The 19,059-nt window shown below is 48.9% G+C and overlaps 1 protein-coding gene across 4 annotated transcripts in view; it reads left to right on the top strand.

Moving 5' to 3' along the window:
- The window catches only part of PTPRU (protein tyrosine phosphatase receptor type U), an 84,205-nt gene that overhangs the window by 53,305 nt on the left and 11,841 nt on the right, over positions 1-19,059 (top strand). For 2 of the 4 annotated variants that reach the window (XM_033839247.2, XM_033839240.2), the window contains exons 16-22: positions 9,774-9,964; positions 10,667-10,742; positions 11,234-11,310; positions 17,023-17,059; positions 17,663-17,760; positions 17,842-17,958; positions 18,764-18,918. In XM_033839247.2, the coding sequence (XP_033695138.1) occupies positions 9,774-9,964; positions 10,667-10,742; positions 11,234-11,310; positions 17,023-17,059; positions 17,663-17,760; positions 17,842-17,958; positions 18,764-18,918 (751 nt within the window). Of the gene's footprint in view, positions 1-9,773; positions 9,965-10,666; positions 10,743-11,233; positions 11,311-17,022; positions 17,060-17,662; positions 17,959-18,763; positions 18,919-19,059 lie in introns of all 4 variants that reach the window. The other 2 variants (XM_073793143.1, XM_073793136.1) reach the window with 1 other exon arrangement.

Here is a 19,059-nt window from a genome sequence, read left to right as displayed (position 1 = left end):
TTTATAACTTTCTTGCCTTTTTGGGAGTAATTTTACCATATGTGCATGTGTCCCCAAACAGTGCATTATATAATTTTGCTCGTTTTCGAGCTTGATAGAAATGAAATTGCTCTCTATTTTTCAACACAACACCATGTTTCCAGTATTTACCCAGGTGGAAGTTTTGCTGTAGTTCATTTATTTTCTCTGATGTATAGCTTTCCACTGTATGAATATATCACAATTTATTTCTTCATTCTGGCATCCATAGGCATTTGATTTGTTCCTAGTTTTCTTGTTATTACAAACGAGGCTGCTGTGAACATTCTTCAATGGATCTCCAGATGCACCTGCACAGCAGATTCTGGAAGTAGAACTGCTGGATTATAAAGTATGTGCTTGTGCTGCTTTATAAAACAGCGTCAAATTGTTTTCCAAAGTGTCTTTGCCTGTGTTCACTCCTAGCAGCAGGGTGTAAGTTTCCATTGCTCCACATCAAGATCAAAATTTGCCAGGCTTCTTCACTTTTGTCAAACTAGTTTGTATAAGATGGTAATTCTCTATAGTCTTAATTTACATTTCTCTGATTACTAGCGAGGTTGAATATATTTGCAAATCATCATTGGCCATTCAGGTTTCTTCTTCCATAAAATGCCTGTTCATGTCTTTTACCTAATTTTCTGTTCGGTTTTCTGTTGCTATCTTAGTGGTTTTTAGGAGTTCTTTATATATTTGGGATGAGACTCATTTGTCCCTTATGAATTGCAAATATCTTCTCCCAATTTGTGGCTCATCTTTGCAGGTTATTTATAGTATCTTTGGATGAACAGATTTTTATTTCAATTCAGTCAAGTTCATCAATCTTTTCCTTTTTGATTTCTATTTTTTGTGCTTGCTTAAAGAATTCTTCCTTATGTAAGGTCGTAAGATATTTTTTACTTTTTTCTAAAACTTTTAATATTTTGCATTTCACATTTAAATCTTTATCCATCTGTAGTTGATTTTTGTATGTGATATGAATTAAGGATTTTATTTTTTCTATAGGGAAAACCAACTGTCCCAGAATGAGGTATTATGGTTCATATTTTCACCACTGATTTGCAGTGCCACCCTTATCATATATCACATTCCCATACATATGTAGGTTGTGTTTTGGCTCCCTATTCTCTTTCATCGGCCCGTTTGGTGATTCCTGTACCAATAGCAAACTAGCTATCTAGGTCTTGATTTTTGACACGTCAAGCCCTTCCAACTTAGTTCTTCATCAAGGGTGTCTTGGCTCTATTTGCGCTCATTCTCTTTCTTACAGATTTTAGAATCATCTTTGCAAGTTCCTTGGAAAACCTTGTTGGATGAATTTGCTTTGACTCTTTGGATCAGTTTTCATTTTGTAAAACTGAAACTCTGTATCCATTAAACGCCCCTTTCCCTACCTTCTCAGCCCCTGGCAACCGCCATTCTACTTTCTGTCTCTATGACTTTGATTACTCTATCTCATATTAAGTGGAATCATACGGTACTTGTCTTTAGGGACTGGCTTATTTCCATTAGCATAATGTACTCAAGGTTCATCCATGTTGTAGCATCTTTCAGAATTGACTTTGTTTTCTTAAGTGTTTTTTAAAATTGCTTTTTACAAAATATTTTATTTATTTATTAAAAAAAATTTTGGGGCCACGCCGCACAGCATGTGGGATCTTTAGTCCCCCAACCAGGGATCGAATCCGTACCCCCTGCAGTGGAAGCACAGAGTCCTAACCACTGGACCGCCGGGGAATTCCCAGAGTTGCCTTTCTTTTTAAGGCTGAATAATATTTCATTGTATGTATACACATACTTTTCTTATCCGTTTGTCTGTCGATGGACACTTGGGTTGCTTCCATGTTTTAGCTCTTGTGAATAATGCTACTATGAACATGGGTGTATACAAATATCTCTTTGGGGCCCTGCTTTCAATACTTTTGGGTATATACCCAGAAATGGAATTGCTGGATCATATAGTGGTTCTATTTTTAATTTTTCGAGGAACTGCCATACTGCTTTCCACAGTGGATGCACCATTTTACATTCCCACCAATAGTGTACAAGGGTTCCAGGTTTCCCCACATCCTTGCCAGCACTTGTTTTCTGTTCAAGACAGTTTTTTTTATAGCAGCCATCGTAATGGATGTGAGATGGTATCTCATAGTTCTGATTTGCATTTCCCTAATGCTGAATGATGTGATGTTGCGCATCTTTTCATGTGTTTATTGGCCATTTGTGTATTTTATCTGGAGAATTTTTGAATTGGGTTGTTTGTCCTTTTGTTGTTGAGTTTTAGGAGTTCTGTATATATTCTGGATATTAATCCTTATCAGATGAACAATTTACAAATACTTTATCTCATAGTGTGGGTTGCCTTTTTACTCTGCAGATAGTGTCTTTTGATGAACAAATGTTTACGTTTTTTTGTAGTCCATTTTGTCTTTTTTCCTCTTTTGTTGCTTATGCCTTTGGTGTCATAGCCCAGAAATCCTTGCCAAATCTGATGTCATGAAACGTTTGCCCTACGTTTTCTTCTAAGAGTTTTATAGTTTTGGGTCTTACATTTAGGTCTTTAGTCTTTTTTGAGTTAAGTTTTGTGTATGGTGTTAGATAAGGGTCCAACTTCATTCTTTTGCATATGGATGTCCAGTTTTCCCAGCATAAATGGTATTGATACATTTTTAGAATATCATATTTCTAAGTATTGGTCATATAGAGAAATGCAGTTGATTTTTATATGTATAGATGTTGATCTTATAACCATACACCTTGATAAACTCTTTTTTTTATTGAAGTATAGTTGGTTTAGTTCCAGGTATATAATATAGTGATTTGATATTTTTATAGATTATACATCATACAAAGTTATTACAATATTATTGACTATATTCCCTGTGCTGTATATTATATCCCTGTGACTACTTTATTTTATCACTGGTAGCTTGTACCTCTTAATCCTCTTCATCTGTTTTGCCCATCCTCCCACCCGTCTCCCCTCGGGCAGCCACTAATTTGTTCTCCATATCTGTGAGTCTGTTTCTGTTTTGTTACATTTGTCTATTTGTTTGGCTTTTTAGATTCTACACATAAGTGAAAACATACAATATTTGTCTTTCTCTGTCTGATTTATTTCACTAAGCATAATACCCTCCAGGTCCATCCATGTTGTCACAAATGGCAAGATTTCATTCTTTTTTATGGCTGAGTAATATTCCATTGTGTGTGTGTGTGTGTGTGTGTGTATATATATATATACACACACAATATCTTCTTTACCTATTCATCTGTCATTGGACACTTAAGTTGCTTCCATATCTTGACTATTATAAATAGTGCTGCAAAGAACATTGAGGTGCATATCTCTTTTTGAACTAGTGTTTTCATTTTCTTTGGGTAAATATTCAGAAGTGGAATTGTTGGGTCATACGGTAGTTCTATTTTAAAGTTTTTGCAGAACCTCTGCACTGTTTTCTATAGTGACTACACCAATTTACATTCCTACCAACAGTGCAGGAGGCTTCCCTTTTCTCCACATCCTCACCAACATTTGTTATTTCTTGCCTTTTTGAGGATGGCCATCCTGACGGGTGTGAGATGATATCTCACTGTGGTTTTGATTTGCATTTCCCTGATGATTAGTAATGTTGAACATCTTTTCATGTGCCTGTTGGCCATCTGCATGTCTTCTTTGGAAAAATGCCTAAGTCTTTAAGGCATTTTGAGTTTATTTTTAAATATGGTATGAGAAAATGGTCTAGTTTCATTATTTTACTTGTAGTTGTCCAGTTTTCCCAGTACCACTTGTTGAAGAGACTGTCTTTTCCCCATTGTATATTCTTGCCTCTTTGTCATAGATTAATAAACCATATGTATGTAGGTTTATTTCCGGACTCTCTATTCTGTTCCATTGAGCTATATGTCTGCTTTTGTGCCAGTACCATACTGTTTTGATTACTGTAGCTTTGTAGTATAGTTTGAAGTCAGGGTGCTTGATACCTCCAGCTTTGTTCTTCTTTCTCAAATTGCTTTGGCCATTCAGGGTCTAAACTTTCTGATTAATTCTAATTTGTAGAATCATTCAGATTTCCTGAGTACAAAGGATCTGTGAATGTTGACAGTTCTGTTTCTTATTTCTCATTTCTTATCCTTTTTTTCCTTATCTTTCTGCATGGCACTGGCTGGAACCTTAAACGGAAGTGGTTATAGCAGAAATCATTGTCTTGTTTTCCTGGTTTTAAAAGAAATGCTTCTAACATTAAAACAGCGAGAATGAAGTTTGCCATAGGTTTTTGGAGGAAATGCCTTATCAGATTAACAAAATTCCTTTCAGTTTTTAGTTCGCTAAGAGATTTTATTTTAAATGGGCATTAAACTTAGCAAATGCTTTTTTTTCTGGATTTACTATGATGCCATATTTTTTTCCTTTAGTTTGTTAGTGAGGTGAGTGACATTTTTAGATTTTCTAATGTTAAAATAACCTTCAATTCCTGGGGTAAATTCAACTTGGTCATCATGCATAATTTTTTTAAATGAATTATTGGATTCAGTATAATTATAATACTGTTCAAGATTCTAAAGTTGTATTCCTGAATGGGATTGGCCTATAATTTTTCTTTTTTTATACTGTCTTTGTCTGGTTTCTGGTATTAAGATTCTGTTTGTCTTATAAAATGCATTGAGGGCTTCCCTGGTGGTGCAGTGGTTGGGAGTCTGCCTGCCGATGCAGGGGACGTGGGTTCGTGCCCCGGTCTGGGAGGATCCCACATGCCGCGGGGTGGCTGGGCCCGTGGGTCGTGGCTGCTGGGCCTGCGCGTCTGGGGCCTGCGCATCCGGAGACTGTGCTCCACAGCGGGAGAGGCCACAGCGGTGGGAGGCCCGCGTACCGGAAAGAAAAAAAAAAAAGCATTGAGGGCTCTTCTCTTTTTTCCTTATCATGGGAGATTGGAGTAATTGACTCCTTGAAAGTTTGGTGGAATTCACCTGTGAAATAATCTTTTTTTTTGTTGTTTTCTTTATGGAAACATTTTAAACTTTTAATTCAATCTATTTAAAGGGGTAAAGGACTATTCAAGCTTTCTGTTTTTTTCAAGACACTTTTAGTAAGTTATAGTTGTCTAGGAATGTGTCCATTTCATTTATGTTTTCAAATTCATTGACATGCATTTATGCATCACGTTCTCTTTGTGACCTCCCTCATTAAATTTACACACACAGTAGTAGCTGTTATCAACCCTTCATCTTACAAATGAGGAAACAGAGACCCAGAGAGGAGAATCACTTGTCCAGATCAAGCAGAAGGTGGCAGAGTCAGGATTTAAATTCAGGTCTTTCTGAATTGCAAATTGCTGTTTCTGCTGTATCATGCTGGGACTAGAGGACCAGGTGGGATTTGGACCGGCAGAGATGGGAAGGAAAAGGCAACTGTGCATGAAGAACAGCATGTGTGAATGCATGGAGGCGGGCACAGAGGACGACATGGAGAGGTGTGCTTGGGCTGAAAACTCAAGTGGGTGCTGGGGGGAGTGGGAGGTGAAGGTGGTGTGGGCACATGCCTTGCTGCTGAGTCTTACGGAGAGATGCAGTGAGCCAGGAAACACGGGTTCTGCTCCCAAGGAACTCACTGACTAGTTGGGGAGATGAGATTGACCCAGGGAAGTCCACACTAGGCTAATTGCCAGGGGGTAGTGGGGACAGTGAGTCCTGCCATAGTCTTGAGAAGGTACACCTTTGGGCAGGGGAGGTCAGGGTTTCGGCTGAGATGGGTGAGATTTGACTGATGGTGAGGAGGGCGGGGCCGCTGAAGGCAGGATGCAGGACACGGGGAAGGTGTGACGGCTGGGAAGCTCAAGGTGTATTCAGGAGACTGGAGCTCAGTCTCAAGGCTTCTCTCTCTTTCTTTATGCCCCATGCTGGTCTAGCCGCCACTTCCTTCTTTTCTTTCCAAACAGTGGAGGCCAGAGTTTTGTGGTTTAGAACAGAAAGCCATATTGATTTTGATGTATCCTCAATATGGAAGTTTTAAATAGGGACTTCCCATGCTGAGTAAATGTTGAGCTGGGATGTTCCCAAGATGTTGGAACATGCCCCCTTCGACTCTGATCTTGCCTATGAAAACCCTCAAACCCTCTGGGCCCTGTCCATCCGGAGCTCTTGACCTGTGTGGGAACCAGTGGGTTCCGGCCAAATGGTTCGTCAAATAAGTGCCCCTTATTTGACACCACAAATGCCCCTTTATCAGGGAGAGGAAAACAGAGAAAGACAACAGGATCCCAGAGTCAGTTGGGCCTGGGTTTGAATCCTGATGCTTCCACTTAAGGAGCAGGTAACTTAACCCTTCTGGGCCTCAGTTTCCTTGTTTAATAGGGGGGATAACAATAGCACCTACTTCATAGGGATATTCTAAGGATTGAATGACTTAAGAATCATGCTAGGCATATGAAAGCACTCGGTATGTTAGATATTGTTAGCTATTATTACAGACTGTGTTTCTTTTGTGGTACATGGGTCTCTCACTGCTGAGACTTCTCCCGTTGAGGAGCACAGGCTCCGGACGCGCAGGGTCAGCGGCCATGGCTCACGGGCCCAGCCGCCCCGCGGCATGTGGGATCCTCCCAACCAGGGAACGAACCCGTGTCCCCTGCATCGGCAGGCAGACTCTCAACCACTGCGCCACCAGGGAAGCCCACAGACTGTGTTTCTTTAAAGTTATTTGCTAATTGCAGATAGTGAAGGAAAAATATAATATGCTGCTAGATTGTCTAACCGGTGGCCTGTCTTCATCTGAGGGTGGGTGGGAATCGGGGAAAGTGCCCATCTTTGAGCAAAGTCTGAGGATCTCCATTTTCAAATGAGGAAACTGAGGTCCAGAGAGGTCAAGCGGCTTGAGTCAGAATTCAAATTCAGGTTTCTCCGACTGCACACCCAGTGTTCTTTCCTCTGGGCCTCAGCCCTCGCCACAAAACATCAACTGTCCAGTGGTTACTCCCCCAAATTGTCCGACAATCATAATGGAGCTGGAGAGAGCCTGGGAGAGCCCCTGAGTGGTGACCTTGAAGCTGATAACTGGCTCTTACCTTCCTTCCTCTCTTCCTCCCTTTCAGGAGCTTCCAGCTGTGGGCAAGCTGGTTCTCAGGGTATGTGTGTGTATGGGAGAGGTGGGGTGGGGGGAGCGGTGTGTGTGTGTGTTTGTGTGTGTGTGTGTGTGTGTGAGTGTGAGTGAAATCCCATGGTAATTCATGGGTGAGAAGAGCAAGGACCTGTCTTCTCTGGGCCCCAGGAAATGGAGGGTCTTCTTGGCAGCATCATTGTTCATCGTCCTTTGTCTTCGGGTGCTCTTATTTGTAGAACATCTTGTGTTGCTCTCGGGCTCAGCTGGAAGCTGCCCAGCTTTGCTTCTGGCTTCCTGTCTGGACCCCAAGCAAGTGGGATTTTTTGCTTGTCTTCACCCATTGCAAGATGGTTCCATGCCTACTTGTGAGGCTGTATCAGGGCTTCCAAGCCTTCAAGATCTCTGGGATGAGCTGTTGGATTCTGCAGCCAGAGAGCTCTCTATGGAGCCGTTGGCATGGTTTCCACGAAGAACACTTAGGACCCCTTCGTCTCTGAGTTCTTTGAGCCAGCAGAAATCTTCTTTTCTTGAAACCTTTGTGCTTGTCTTGTGTGTTTGTGGTAGATGGTCTTTAGGATTGTCAGGTCCTGGACCAAGATCCTAGGGTGGAGAAGGACCAAGACAGAAAGACCACCTCTTGTCAAACAGCTGCCCTGGCTTTCTGGGACTCCAGAGGTTCCTGCCTTTCCTGGAAGCTCCTGATCATGTCAACAGCACCATCTGCAGGTGCCCATGTGCCAGGCACTGGGCTGGGTGTTTCATACACATTATCTTATTGAATATTTACATCATCATCTTGGAGAGTAACAGTTTTAATCTTCATTTGTCATATGAAAAGGGAAATTTCTGGAGAGTAATTAATATCCCCAAGGTCACATGCAGAGTTGGGATTTGATCTGAGGCCTGTCTGACTTCAGAGTGTGTCTCTTAATCACCATATTACACTGTGTTCCCCTGAGGATGTTTCATGAAACAAGCTTTCCGTGGTGAAAGAGGGAGGTGAAACATTGCTGTTTTCCTCCATCTCTTGGAGATTTAAAATACACACTAACTTGTTGGAAGCCCTGAGAGGTTTAACAGGGAAAAAAACACCTACTTATTTTTGTTTAAAACAATTTCACAGACTCCTTTAAAACGTAGAACCCCTCCTCATCCTCCTTCTCTTCTTTTTAATGGAATACCGTTGAGCCATCTGGCACAACCAGTATTTTCTGGAACACACCTGGACAACCACTACATTAGGCAAATCTCTCCTCTTTGGGTCTCAGTTTCCCTATCTGAAAAACTAAGGGTTTGGCGCATTGGACCACAAATGTGTAACTGGCACATGACTTGCCCTCCAGCTGTAAGCAGCTAGAAATCTGGATAAAATACGTGAAACAGTTGTTTTCAGACATCGGGTACCAGGCACCTCATGACTGTGATTCCCGAGAGAAGAGAAACACACGAGGTGAGCCTTGCCTGGCATCATCTTTCTACTTGGAGGTAGTTTTCAAACCTCAGCACGGGAAGGGGAACCCAAGCTGGGCCTGCAGTCTCCCTGATTTGAAGAGGCAGAGATTGGACTTCGGGGAAGTGGAGCTGCACAGAGGAGGGTGGTGGTGGTGTCCGTCCTGGTGCTGCATTCATTCTGTCTGTTAGTCATGACTAGGAATTAGAGGCCAGGCACCAGCCAGAGAAGGCTCCCCAAGGAGGGTCATTTTAGCTGAGACCTGAATGATGAGTATGAGTTCACCAGGCGTAAAGGGGGGAGTGTTTGAAGCAGAGGAAAAGCGTGTGTGAAGGCACAGGGCAGGGACAGGGCTGGCATCTAGGCCCCGCTGGGCAGAGATCAGCGGTGAGACACGCGGAGAATGAGCCCCTGCACCTCTCCCAGGCCAGGAGAAGGGAATGAGTGTGTGGGAGTGAGTGTTGGAAGGTGGGTGTGGCTGGGCAGGACTGTTTTCTCAATCCCAGGACCTGATCTAAGGACCAGGGTGGGATGTCCTTGGGGATGCTGACCAGGAGAGCCAGGAAGTGGGTGGTCTGGAGGGAGAGGATAGTTTCCTGGGGCACGTGGAGCACTGTGAACCTCTCCGCCTCTTCCCCACGGGCTGAGCCTACGCACAGGCTGACAATGGAAATGCTTACGCAGGAGAAACGCCTCTATTCAGGTGCTTCCCGTTAATCTGCAGAAGGGGTGGCAGCAGCAGCTAGTTTCGGGACTTTCTTGTCTTTGAATGGGGGTAATTGCTGGGAGTTGTCAATGTTCCAGATTGTTCCCTGGAAGAGGGGAAGGAAGGAGGGATGTCATGGGCTCTGCTGAGCACTTCCCCCTGCAGGCAGCACGTGAAGTCACAGAGGGGTGGGCCCTGCAGGGGAGCCCAGGAGGGTGAGGGGACCACGGGATCACAGCAGGCAGGGCCGAACCAGAAGGGCCCTGCGAGTTCATATGAACCAATCCCCTCAGTTTACAGATGGCAAAACTGAGATGCAGCAGGGAAGGGGCCACCCAGGGTCACACAGGGTGGGCCCAGCCAGCTGCTTGGCTCCAGCAAACAGCCCAGGCGTCCTCCACGCTGGCCGTGCTCCCTTCCCTCCCTCGGCCCCCTGAGTCCATCTGGGGTTCCCCAGGCTGGGGCCCGTGTGTATCAGAAACCCCTTTCCCTTTCTCTGACTACAGGAGACCAGCGCAGTGGTGGGGTCACTGAGGCCAGCAGCCTCCTGGGGGGCTCACCGCGGCGTCCGTGTGGCCGGAAGGGCTCCCCGTACCACACGGGGCAGCTGCATCCCGCGGTGCGTGTGGCCGACCTCTTGCAGCACATCAACCAGATGAAGACGGCCGAGGGCTATGGCTTCAAGCAGGAGTATGAGGTGCACGGCCCCAGTCCAGCCAGGACCCCTTGCCAGGGCCTTGCCTGGTTGCTCCTCCCTGTGGACCCTGGCAGCCCTCAGCCCAGCCCTGGATGGACCCATGCTCTGACAGTCCCCAAATTCAACCTAATGTTTTGACCTTGACCTTGATCCTAACCTCAGACTGACCTGGTTTCTAACTCTCATCCTAACCCTGACTTGAAAACTGATCTTGAATCTTATCTCAGTCTCCATCTGGACCCTGCCGGGATCCTTATTGTATTCCTGATATGAACCTGACCACCAACACTGACCCTGACCTCCAACCTAAATCCCAGTCTGACTTTGACCCTGACTCTCATCCTAAGCTCCATTTGGACTCTGACTTGAATCCCATCCTACCTCCATCTGGACTTCATTTGACCCTCACCTTTACCTTCTTCCCAGCTCAAACTTGGATTTGCCCTACACCTGACCCTCATTCTAAAATGTCTCTGAACTCTAACCCTCTTTTCCCCTCTTTTCTCTCTTCCCCCTACACAGCTTGGTATTGAACTTAGTCCCTCACTTACAAAGGAATTTACAGTGACTTTATTTCAGGCCCCAAGTTTAACCCTGAACCTGGCCCTTGTCGTGGTCCCACTCCCATCCTCTTGAGGGGATAGGGCTCTTATGAGAGAGGGGCTTCCCTCCCTCACTAACTACCACTTTCCCTTCTGGCAGAGCTTTTTTGAAGGCTGGGATGCTACAAAGAAGAAAGACAAGGTCAAGGGTGGCCGGCAGGAGCCCATGCCTGCCTGTGAGTCCTGGGGGAGGGCGTGGGGTCTGGGGCCGTGGGTGGGATGGAACAGGAAGCAGCAGAACAGAAGCGTGAGCCGTTTAGTGAGGGCCTGTCTCATGCCAAGCTGTGTGCTGAGCGTCACACTTGTTACCTCACTTTGTCCTTTCAGTAACCCTGTGAAGTGGATGTGGTAGAACCCCCACTTTACAGATAAGGAAACCGAGGCTTGGGAGGTTAAGCCCGCTGCCCAAGGCCACACAGCTCATATACTTGTGTGAGCAGCACAGGACCTCAGGCCTTCTTGATGCTGCAGTGCAGACACTAACCACTGGCCTGCCCTGCCTCCAGCAGTACCAAGGGCCTGCTCGTTGGTCCTGAGCCTCTAGGTTCCCTGGCTGACCTGCCTGTGCCCCACCTCTGGCCTCCAGGAAGCTTCCCCCACTGCCTCAGCTCTGGGCTCCCCACTTCAGCCCCTGCCCACCCCATGGCCACCTGCTCTGTGTTTCCAGATGATCGGCACCGAGTGAAACTGCACCCGATGCTGGGAGACCCTGATGCCGACTACATTAATGCCAACTACATAGACGTGAGTGCCTCGCCCCGTCACCTCTGCTGACCGGCCCTGCCCACCCCAGGCTCACGGTCCAGGCAGGGCAGGACCTGTCGGGGAACAAATGGGGGTTCGTGTGGCTGGGTTCTGAGTGCCCCCACCTCCTGCAGTCAGTGCCACGGAGCTCAGCCGAGGGGAGGAGAGGGTGGGCGGCAGCTGTCGGGAGGGCTTCCTGCAGGCCAGAGTGGGCCTGAGAGACGGGGGATGGGGATGGTGGAGGGGAGTGTCAGTGAGGCAGCATGGAGGGAAGAGGGCAGACAGCTAGGCCTAGATATGAGGAAGGATCCCCTCTTGGTGAGGGGCCAAGAGCCTGGGGGTGGGATTCTGGTGATACACAGCGAGGCTGAAGGCGGACAGGGGCTGCGCTGAAGGCCACGAATGGCAAGGTGAGGAATTTGGCCTTTTCCCTAGGGGCACCAGGGAGTCATTAGAAGTGTTTACCCATGATCAGAGCCGTACTGTAAGAATAATAACTCAGGTTTATTGACCATGTACTGTGTGCCAAGCACTGTGCTAAGCACTTTATACCAAATAATTAACTTTATATAATCCCTACAACCACCCTATGCAGTAGTTAGCATTGTGTGGCCTCACTTAACAGGTGAGGAAACTGGGGCTCAGAGAGGTGAAGCTACTTTTCCCAGGTCACACAGCTAGGGAGTGGTAAAGAAGGGATTCATATCTCAGCCTGTCAGGGTCTCCAAAGCCTTTGCTGCTAACCATGAGACTGTCCTGCCAGCCATAGCAGCAACTGCTCGGGCTGGACCAGAGGGAAGGGCCAGAGACAGGGCAGGCAGCCAGGGGGCCTGAGCTTGAGTGTGAAGGAGAGGTGATGAGTCTGCTCCCCAAGTGTGGATGAGGGTGAGACAGGACAGGCCCAGGAGTCGGACCCTGATCGGACTCCCTGACCTGCAGCGAGCCAGGTTTGGCAGAGAGTCATTTATTCATTTGTTAGCTATGTTTTGAGCACCTACTGTGTGCCAGGCATTGTGCTGGGCACCAGGGATACAGCAGTGAGCAAGCAGACACAGTCTCTGCTTTCCGTGAACATATAGATTCGAGTTGGGGAGGCACATAAGCGTGCAAGTAAAATAAATTCAGACTGGATGGAAAAGCACAGGCCAGAAAAGAGGAATGACTTCCTCAGCGTCACACAGCAAGGTGGTGGTAGTGCCAGGGTTAGCTGTGGCCGGCTGCATGGAAGCAGAGGGCTTGTGCTGGCCCTGGGTGGCTGGAGAGGGAAGGGAAGGGTGGCCCGGGTAGGAGCGGCATGACCGGCTGGAGGTGGAGGAGGCAGGTATCTGGGAGCGGGGGAGTCAGGGACTCTGGAGGTGACCTTTCCTTTCCTTTGTCTTCATTCCCTCCTGGTGGCCAGATGCGCTACCCCGTATTTCCTAGAAGTCCTTGCCTTCTCCCCCACCTCCCATCCTCTCCCCTGGCTGGGCTATGGGGCCGGGCCTGGCCTCGCCTCTCAGACTTGGGCAGTTTTGGTGACAGGGGCCTTGCCTCGGTCTCCTCAAGGTCCTCCTCGGCTTCACCTTGGGCCCCGGCAGGGACCTGCCCCTCCCCCTCTCTTGCCCAGCCCTCGCATCTCTGCTCTGCCGCCCCTGCTGGCATCACCCATTCTGGCCACTCCTGTGCTCCGTCCACCTCCATCTGCCTCTGGCCTAATATCTGTCTCTTTTGCTTTGTACTGTTCCCTCACTGGAATCATTAAGATTCGGATAAACCGTGAAGTAAGTATCTCTCTCCCCATCTCCTCCTCCTCCTGTCTGTCCGACTGGCTATGTCTCAGACTCTCTCACAGTCTCTGGCTGTCTCTCTCTCTGTCTCTGTCCTCCTTCCCCTCCACCCGTGCACCCAACACCAACCGTCCACTTCAGGGACCGCCCAGGGCTGAAGATTCGACACGATCCCTGTTTAAACCATTCCCTTCATCTCCTCTGCCCTGAGATGGGCCAGCAGTGTTGGGGTGCCTCCGGGTGCCTCCCCAGGCTCTGTTCTTCACCGGCTCTCACCTCTGTCACCCTTGTCCCGGGCTCCCCATGGCTGATGAATCCTCACTAGCCGCACCTTTTGCAGGCCTGGGAGGGGTGCGATGGGAGGAGCTGCCCTGGGTACCGCGTTTCCGATGCTTGGGGGTCAGGGCCTTCCAGGAAGCAAGGATGGCCCTGGGCAGTCCCCTTAATACTAGTTTCCCTGGTGTTCAAATCCCTTTGTGATCAGTTTGCTTGAAACTCAACCCTCGCTACTTTGCCCTCAATGTAGCCCTAATTTGAATGTTTTATCTTGGGGGAGCAGTATGGGTATTTTATTTTCAAAAATTGTGCTGTGTTTGGGCCTTTTAAGAATTAAAAAGACCCCAATTAATCTAGCAATCCTCTGATTTGTCTTTTAATACATATTATTTTCGTAATAGTTGATGCCCGACGGGATTGTTTTCTTTTTTGGGTACTTCGTCTGTTTTATCTCCTTTTTTCTTTTACAAATATATTTCTTGCTTTTTTTATGATTGCAAAAATACAATTCATCATTAGACTTTCAGACAGCACGGAGATACCTAATATATAAAGTGTAAGGTCCCGGCTGTCGCACCTGCTGGAGATGACAGTTGTCCCAGATGTGCTTCTAGACACCCTCTGCCTTGTTTTGAGTTTGTTTAAACAGTTCATTTGTAAAGTTCCTAAACTTAAGTGGAATATTAGGCCCACAGAAGGCAGTGGACGTACTCAGCCCTAGCGCCCCCCTTAGGAGGTGATGAATATAGGTCGTTGTATCAATACTTTACGTCTCGATCTCCACAAAACACACTACTCATTTAGTTATTGTCAGACTGTTATGAAATGCGCCGAGGAGACTTGGCTTAATTAATCTTCAAATGTCCATTAACAAGAGTGTCATTGGCTGAGCACCTGCTCTGTGCCAGGCACATCATGCCATCCTTACCACACTCTGCAAGGTTGGGACCTGTATTTGGCAGACGAGAAAATGGAGGCTTAGAATTGTTGAGTGGCTGACTCATGGCCCCACGGCTCTCGATCAGCTCAAACCCATCCTGAGCCCTCCACCCTCACACGAGACCCTGGATCTCTCCCTTCGGGGGCATCGGGGTGCCCTGGGGTCTTGCCCACCGTGCAAGTCGTCAGTCTCCCAGCTCCACCCACTCAGAGACGCCAGGGAAGGGTGGGTGTCTGCCACTCAGAGGCGCCAGGGAGGGGTGGGAGCAGGCCCCTAGGACATGCTGATGGCCCGGAGTGTGAAGACCTCTGCTCGCGAATCCTGGTCTCTAAAGTGGGTGTGCTCAAGGTGTCTCCTTAACTTCCTTTAACATCTGATCATTTAAAACTTTCCATTTCACTGTCCTCTGTGTGTTATAATTGTGTAATACATGTATGCAATTCAAAAGTTAATATGCAGGTATTGAAGGCCATCTGTCTAAAACCTTGTTCAGTTGTTTGCTGTATACTGACCAGCAATTGGGCGCTGGCAGTGTGCTGGGCACTGGAGGGCCAGAGATGGATGAATCAGAAGAGACCCTGGCTCTCTCACGTGAGATTCTCAGGCAGACCGGTTTTAGGTGGAGTAGCTTGTTCCCAGCTTGACTAAGGCTGGGGGTGGAGGGCAGCACAGAGGCAGCACCCCTCTGACCCCAGATGCCCAGCAGCTCCCCTGAGGACTTGAAGCACAGGCAGTGGCTGGGGAGATGGCAGGAGGGAATTAGGCTAGACCCAGAGAGGTTCCAGTAGTGAGGGCTGAATGACTCTGGGAGGCTTTTCGTTATTTGGTAACGTTGACTATGTTTTGGTCATTTTCATGGGAACGTGTAGGTATACAACACGTGCATGTCTTACTATTATCCTCATATTCCGGAGGAGAACAGAGGCTTAGAGAGCCTGGCTACTCACAGTGTGCTTTGAAGCCCAGCCTTGGCACCACCTGGGATCTGCTTGGAAATGCACAATCCTGGGCCCTGCCCCAGACCTTCTGAATCTGAATCTGCCTTTTAACAAGATCTCCAGGAGATTCATGTGCACAGTAAAGGCTGAGAAGAGCCCACTTAGTGCCTGGAATCACACAGCTGCTCCTTGGTAGAGTTGCAACAGAGACCCAGGTCAACCTGACCCAAGACTCAGATTCTTAACCCCTGTTGTAAACCACTGTCTGCCCAAGAATTCTTGACACCATTTAGATCTCCAGGAATTCTTGACATTCACACCATTTAGATCTTCAGGGGTACTCGTTGGCCTTTAAAGCAGTAGTAATAGTAATGGCTGTTATTGATTAAGTACTGGCTTAGTGCTTGCCGTGGTGCCAAGCCCTTGGCATATGTAACTTTATTTACTCCTCACAAGAGTCCAAGGAAGTAAATGCTATAAATATTCCCATTTTATTTATTTATTTTTTGCGGTATGCGGGCCTCTCACTGTTGTGGCCTCTCCCGTTGCGGAGCACAGGCTCCGGACGCGCAGGCTCAGCGGCCATGGCTCACGGGCCTAGCCGCTCCGCGGCATGTGGGATCTTCCCAGACCAGGGCACGAATCCGTGTCCCCTGCATCGGCAGGCGGACTCCCAACCGCTGCGCCACCAGGGAAGCCCAATATTCCCATTTTATAGATGTGAAAATACAGGCATAGAGAAGTAAAGGGATTTGCCCAAGGGCACATACTTAGCAAGAGCTATGCAGAGCAGGGATTTGAACTCTGGCAGTCTGACTCCAGGGCCCCTTGGGCCTGGGAAGCCCACAGGGCCAGAGGATTTGCTGGGAGCTGTATTGAGGGTGTGGACTTGAGGCAAGTGGCCGAGCTTGGTGGTTTCTCTTGCACCGGCCTTGCAGTACTTCTTACCTATCCCGTGTTGCCTACATTGATTCCCTGGGTGTCTCCTGTGGGCAGGACCTCATGGGTGGCTAAGGCCCCAGGGTGGGGATGGAGTCTGGCTGGTTCCACTTCTCTGCCTGAGGGCTCTGGGGATGGAGGACGAAGTAGCTCTTGGCCTCCCTTTTGTGGGAGATAATGTAGGTAAAGTGCTTAGCACAGTATGTGACCATAATAGGACCTCAGAAATGTATTATTATTTTAATAAAGAATTATTTTAATTATTTGTTATTGTTTTTATTATTGATTTCAAAGATTTTAAAACACATTTTATCTGAAGTCCATGAGCAGCTCCTGTGCTCATTTGCTCCTAACCTGAAGCCTTCATCTGGCCGCCCAAGCTCTGGGTGACTGGGGTAGTCGGGAGGGGCATTGCCCATTCTGGTTGCCCTGAGGGGGCCTGGGATAGCTGACGAGACCCAGCCTAGGATCTGGGGTTGCTTAGGGTCTCTGGGGCTTTAGGAACAGGGCAGGGTCACCCCGCAATTTATTTGTCTTCAAACAGCAGCCGGGTTGTAAGCAGACTGCGGATAATTATCCCCAATTTATGAATGGGGAGACCCTCTAGGCCCATAAAGGAGTTGTGTCCTCCCTAGGGTCACATAGCAAAGATGGGTTTAAACCTAAGACACTGGTGTCTGAGCTGTACTTCCTTCCTTACTTGGGGACTGGGAGGACAGGGTCACCCTGGTCAGGAGGGTGGGGCAGTTCCCTGTGGGGTGTGTGCAGCTTCTGGGAGAGGAGGGCAGAGGGGGCCTGAGCAAGTGAGGGGCTGCTCCCTGGGGTCTTACCACACCCTCTTCTCCTGTTCCAGGGTTACCACAGGTCAAACCACTTCATAGCCACTCAAGGTACCTGGGACCACCCCCCCCCACCATGTGCCCCTCAGTGTGCCTGCCTTCCTGCCTTCCCTGCTTATCTGCCTGCCTCCCATCTGTCTCTCTGTCTGAGCCCCACTCTCTGACTGGGTGTCTGGAATCTGGCCATCTGTCTCCGCCCCCTCTTTGTGTTTTTGTTTCCCTGATGGGCACCATCCGTTTGTACCTCCTGGTCCAGCTGTCTGTCTGCATGCAAAAGGGCCAGCCAGACTCGGTCCTCACAGGTGTGGGTTGTGCCTCTCGGTCTGGAGGCCGCCTGGGTCCCTCTGGCCGCGTCTTCCCGCCCAGCTATCCATCTGTCCATCCCGCCTGGAGACTTGTGCCGTGGCCCTCTAGCTCTGCTTCTTGGGTTGCGCTCGGGATGAGGGGTGTCTCCAGGCAGGCCCTCCCTGATAATGCCCACCGCCAGGGCCCAACAGGCATGAGTTGGCAGTTGGTGGGGTGTGTGTGGGGTGAGCACGAAGCCCCCATTTGGGGCTCAGGAGTCTCCTGGCCTGGGGTGGTGGTGCGGGGCGGCCGTGTGCTGGGCCTGGGTGGAGACCTGGCCTCAGGGACAAGCATCCTCTGTGCCCCCAGGGCCGAAGCCCGAGATGGTCTACGACTTCTGGCGCATGGTGTGGCAGGAGCACTGTTCCAGCATCGTCATGATCACCAAGCTGGTGGAGGTGGGCAGGGTAAGTGGGGCCGTGGGGGACGGGTGTGGTGGGCCAGGGGGCAGTGAAGAGCCCGCTGAACCTGCCCCGTGGGGACTCCAGGTGAAGTGCTCGCGGTACTGGCCAGAGGACTCGGATATGTACGGGGACATCAAGATCACGCTGGTGAAGACGGAGATCCTAGCGGAGTATGTTGTGCGCAGCTTTGCCCTGGAGCGGGTGAGTCTCCTGTCCGTCACGGGGCCCTTCCCAGGCTGCCTGCGAGGTGGGGCAGAGCCCACTTCCCCCAGCCCAGGAGTGGAGGGTGGGAAGGGCCCCGCTGCCTGCCCAGCAAGGCAGCTACTCGGTAACTGCTGAGAGCACCACGGACGGGTGGAAAGGTGGCCGTCTTTGCTGGCGACTCCGAGAGGAAGTCGAGGCGATGAGGATGATGCGGGTCGCAGCCCAGGTGCCGGTCCTGTTCTGTGCTAGGCTCTGTGCTAAGCCCGTTGCACATATGGTTTCAGCTCTGGAAAACTCTGTGGGATTAGGCCTTTGCCCTTAGACCCATTTTATAGTCAAGGAAAGTGAGGCTCAGAGTGGTTACATCACTCATGAAAAGCCACAGGGTCAGGCATGACCAGATTGTCCTAATCATGGTCCCACTTGATCGTCTGTAAAATCCTCAGAAGAAAGATAGTTTTCTCCCTTTGAACTAAGACCCGGAGAGTCAAAATGATCTCCTAGGGCTGTTGTGTAATCCAGGCGGTAGAGGTGGGTGACTACTAACGCAGGTGTGGCATCAGGAAGATCCCAGCCCAACTCCTGCATAATATCTGTCTCGTCTAACTTCGGGCAAGTGGTTTCTCCTCTTCAGAGCCTTAGTTTTCTCACCTGTACAATGAATCATTAATACCCACCTCTTGAGTGTCATTGGGGTGAACTGAGTTCTTGCGGTGAGATGCTCACCCCAGTGCCCGGCACACAGCAAGTGTCTGATAGACGCCAGCAGGGACTCTGACTGTTACTACTCTTGTCTCCCCAGAGAGGCTACTCTGCTCGCCACGAGGTCCGCCAGTTCCACTTCACGGCGTGGCCGGAGCACGGCGTCCCCTACCACGCCACGGGGCTGCTGGCTTTCATCCGGCGCGTGAAGGCCTCCACGCCCCCTGATGCTGGGCCCATTGTCATCCACTGCAGGTGGGGTGCCGGGAAGCCCAGGGAGAAGAGGGGCGGGGAATGGGGCTGTTGGAGGTCCCTAAACGAGACTGGACTTGGGTCCTTCCTGCTCAGAGACAGAGGACAGGGGAGAATGACCCCCAGGGGCCCTTTGCCCTTTGA

Source organism: Tursiops truncatus, chromosome 1 (assembly GCF_011762595.2).
Source record: "Tursiops truncatus isolate mTurTru1 chromosome 1, mTurTru1.mat.Y, whole genome shotgun sequence".
NCBI lineage: Eukaryota > Metazoa > Chordata > Mammalia > Artiodactyla > Delphinidae > Tursiops > Tursiops truncatus.
The sequence above is the reverse complement of the archived record's forward strand: the minus strand, read 5'-3'. Positions and strand labels throughout refer to the sequence as shown.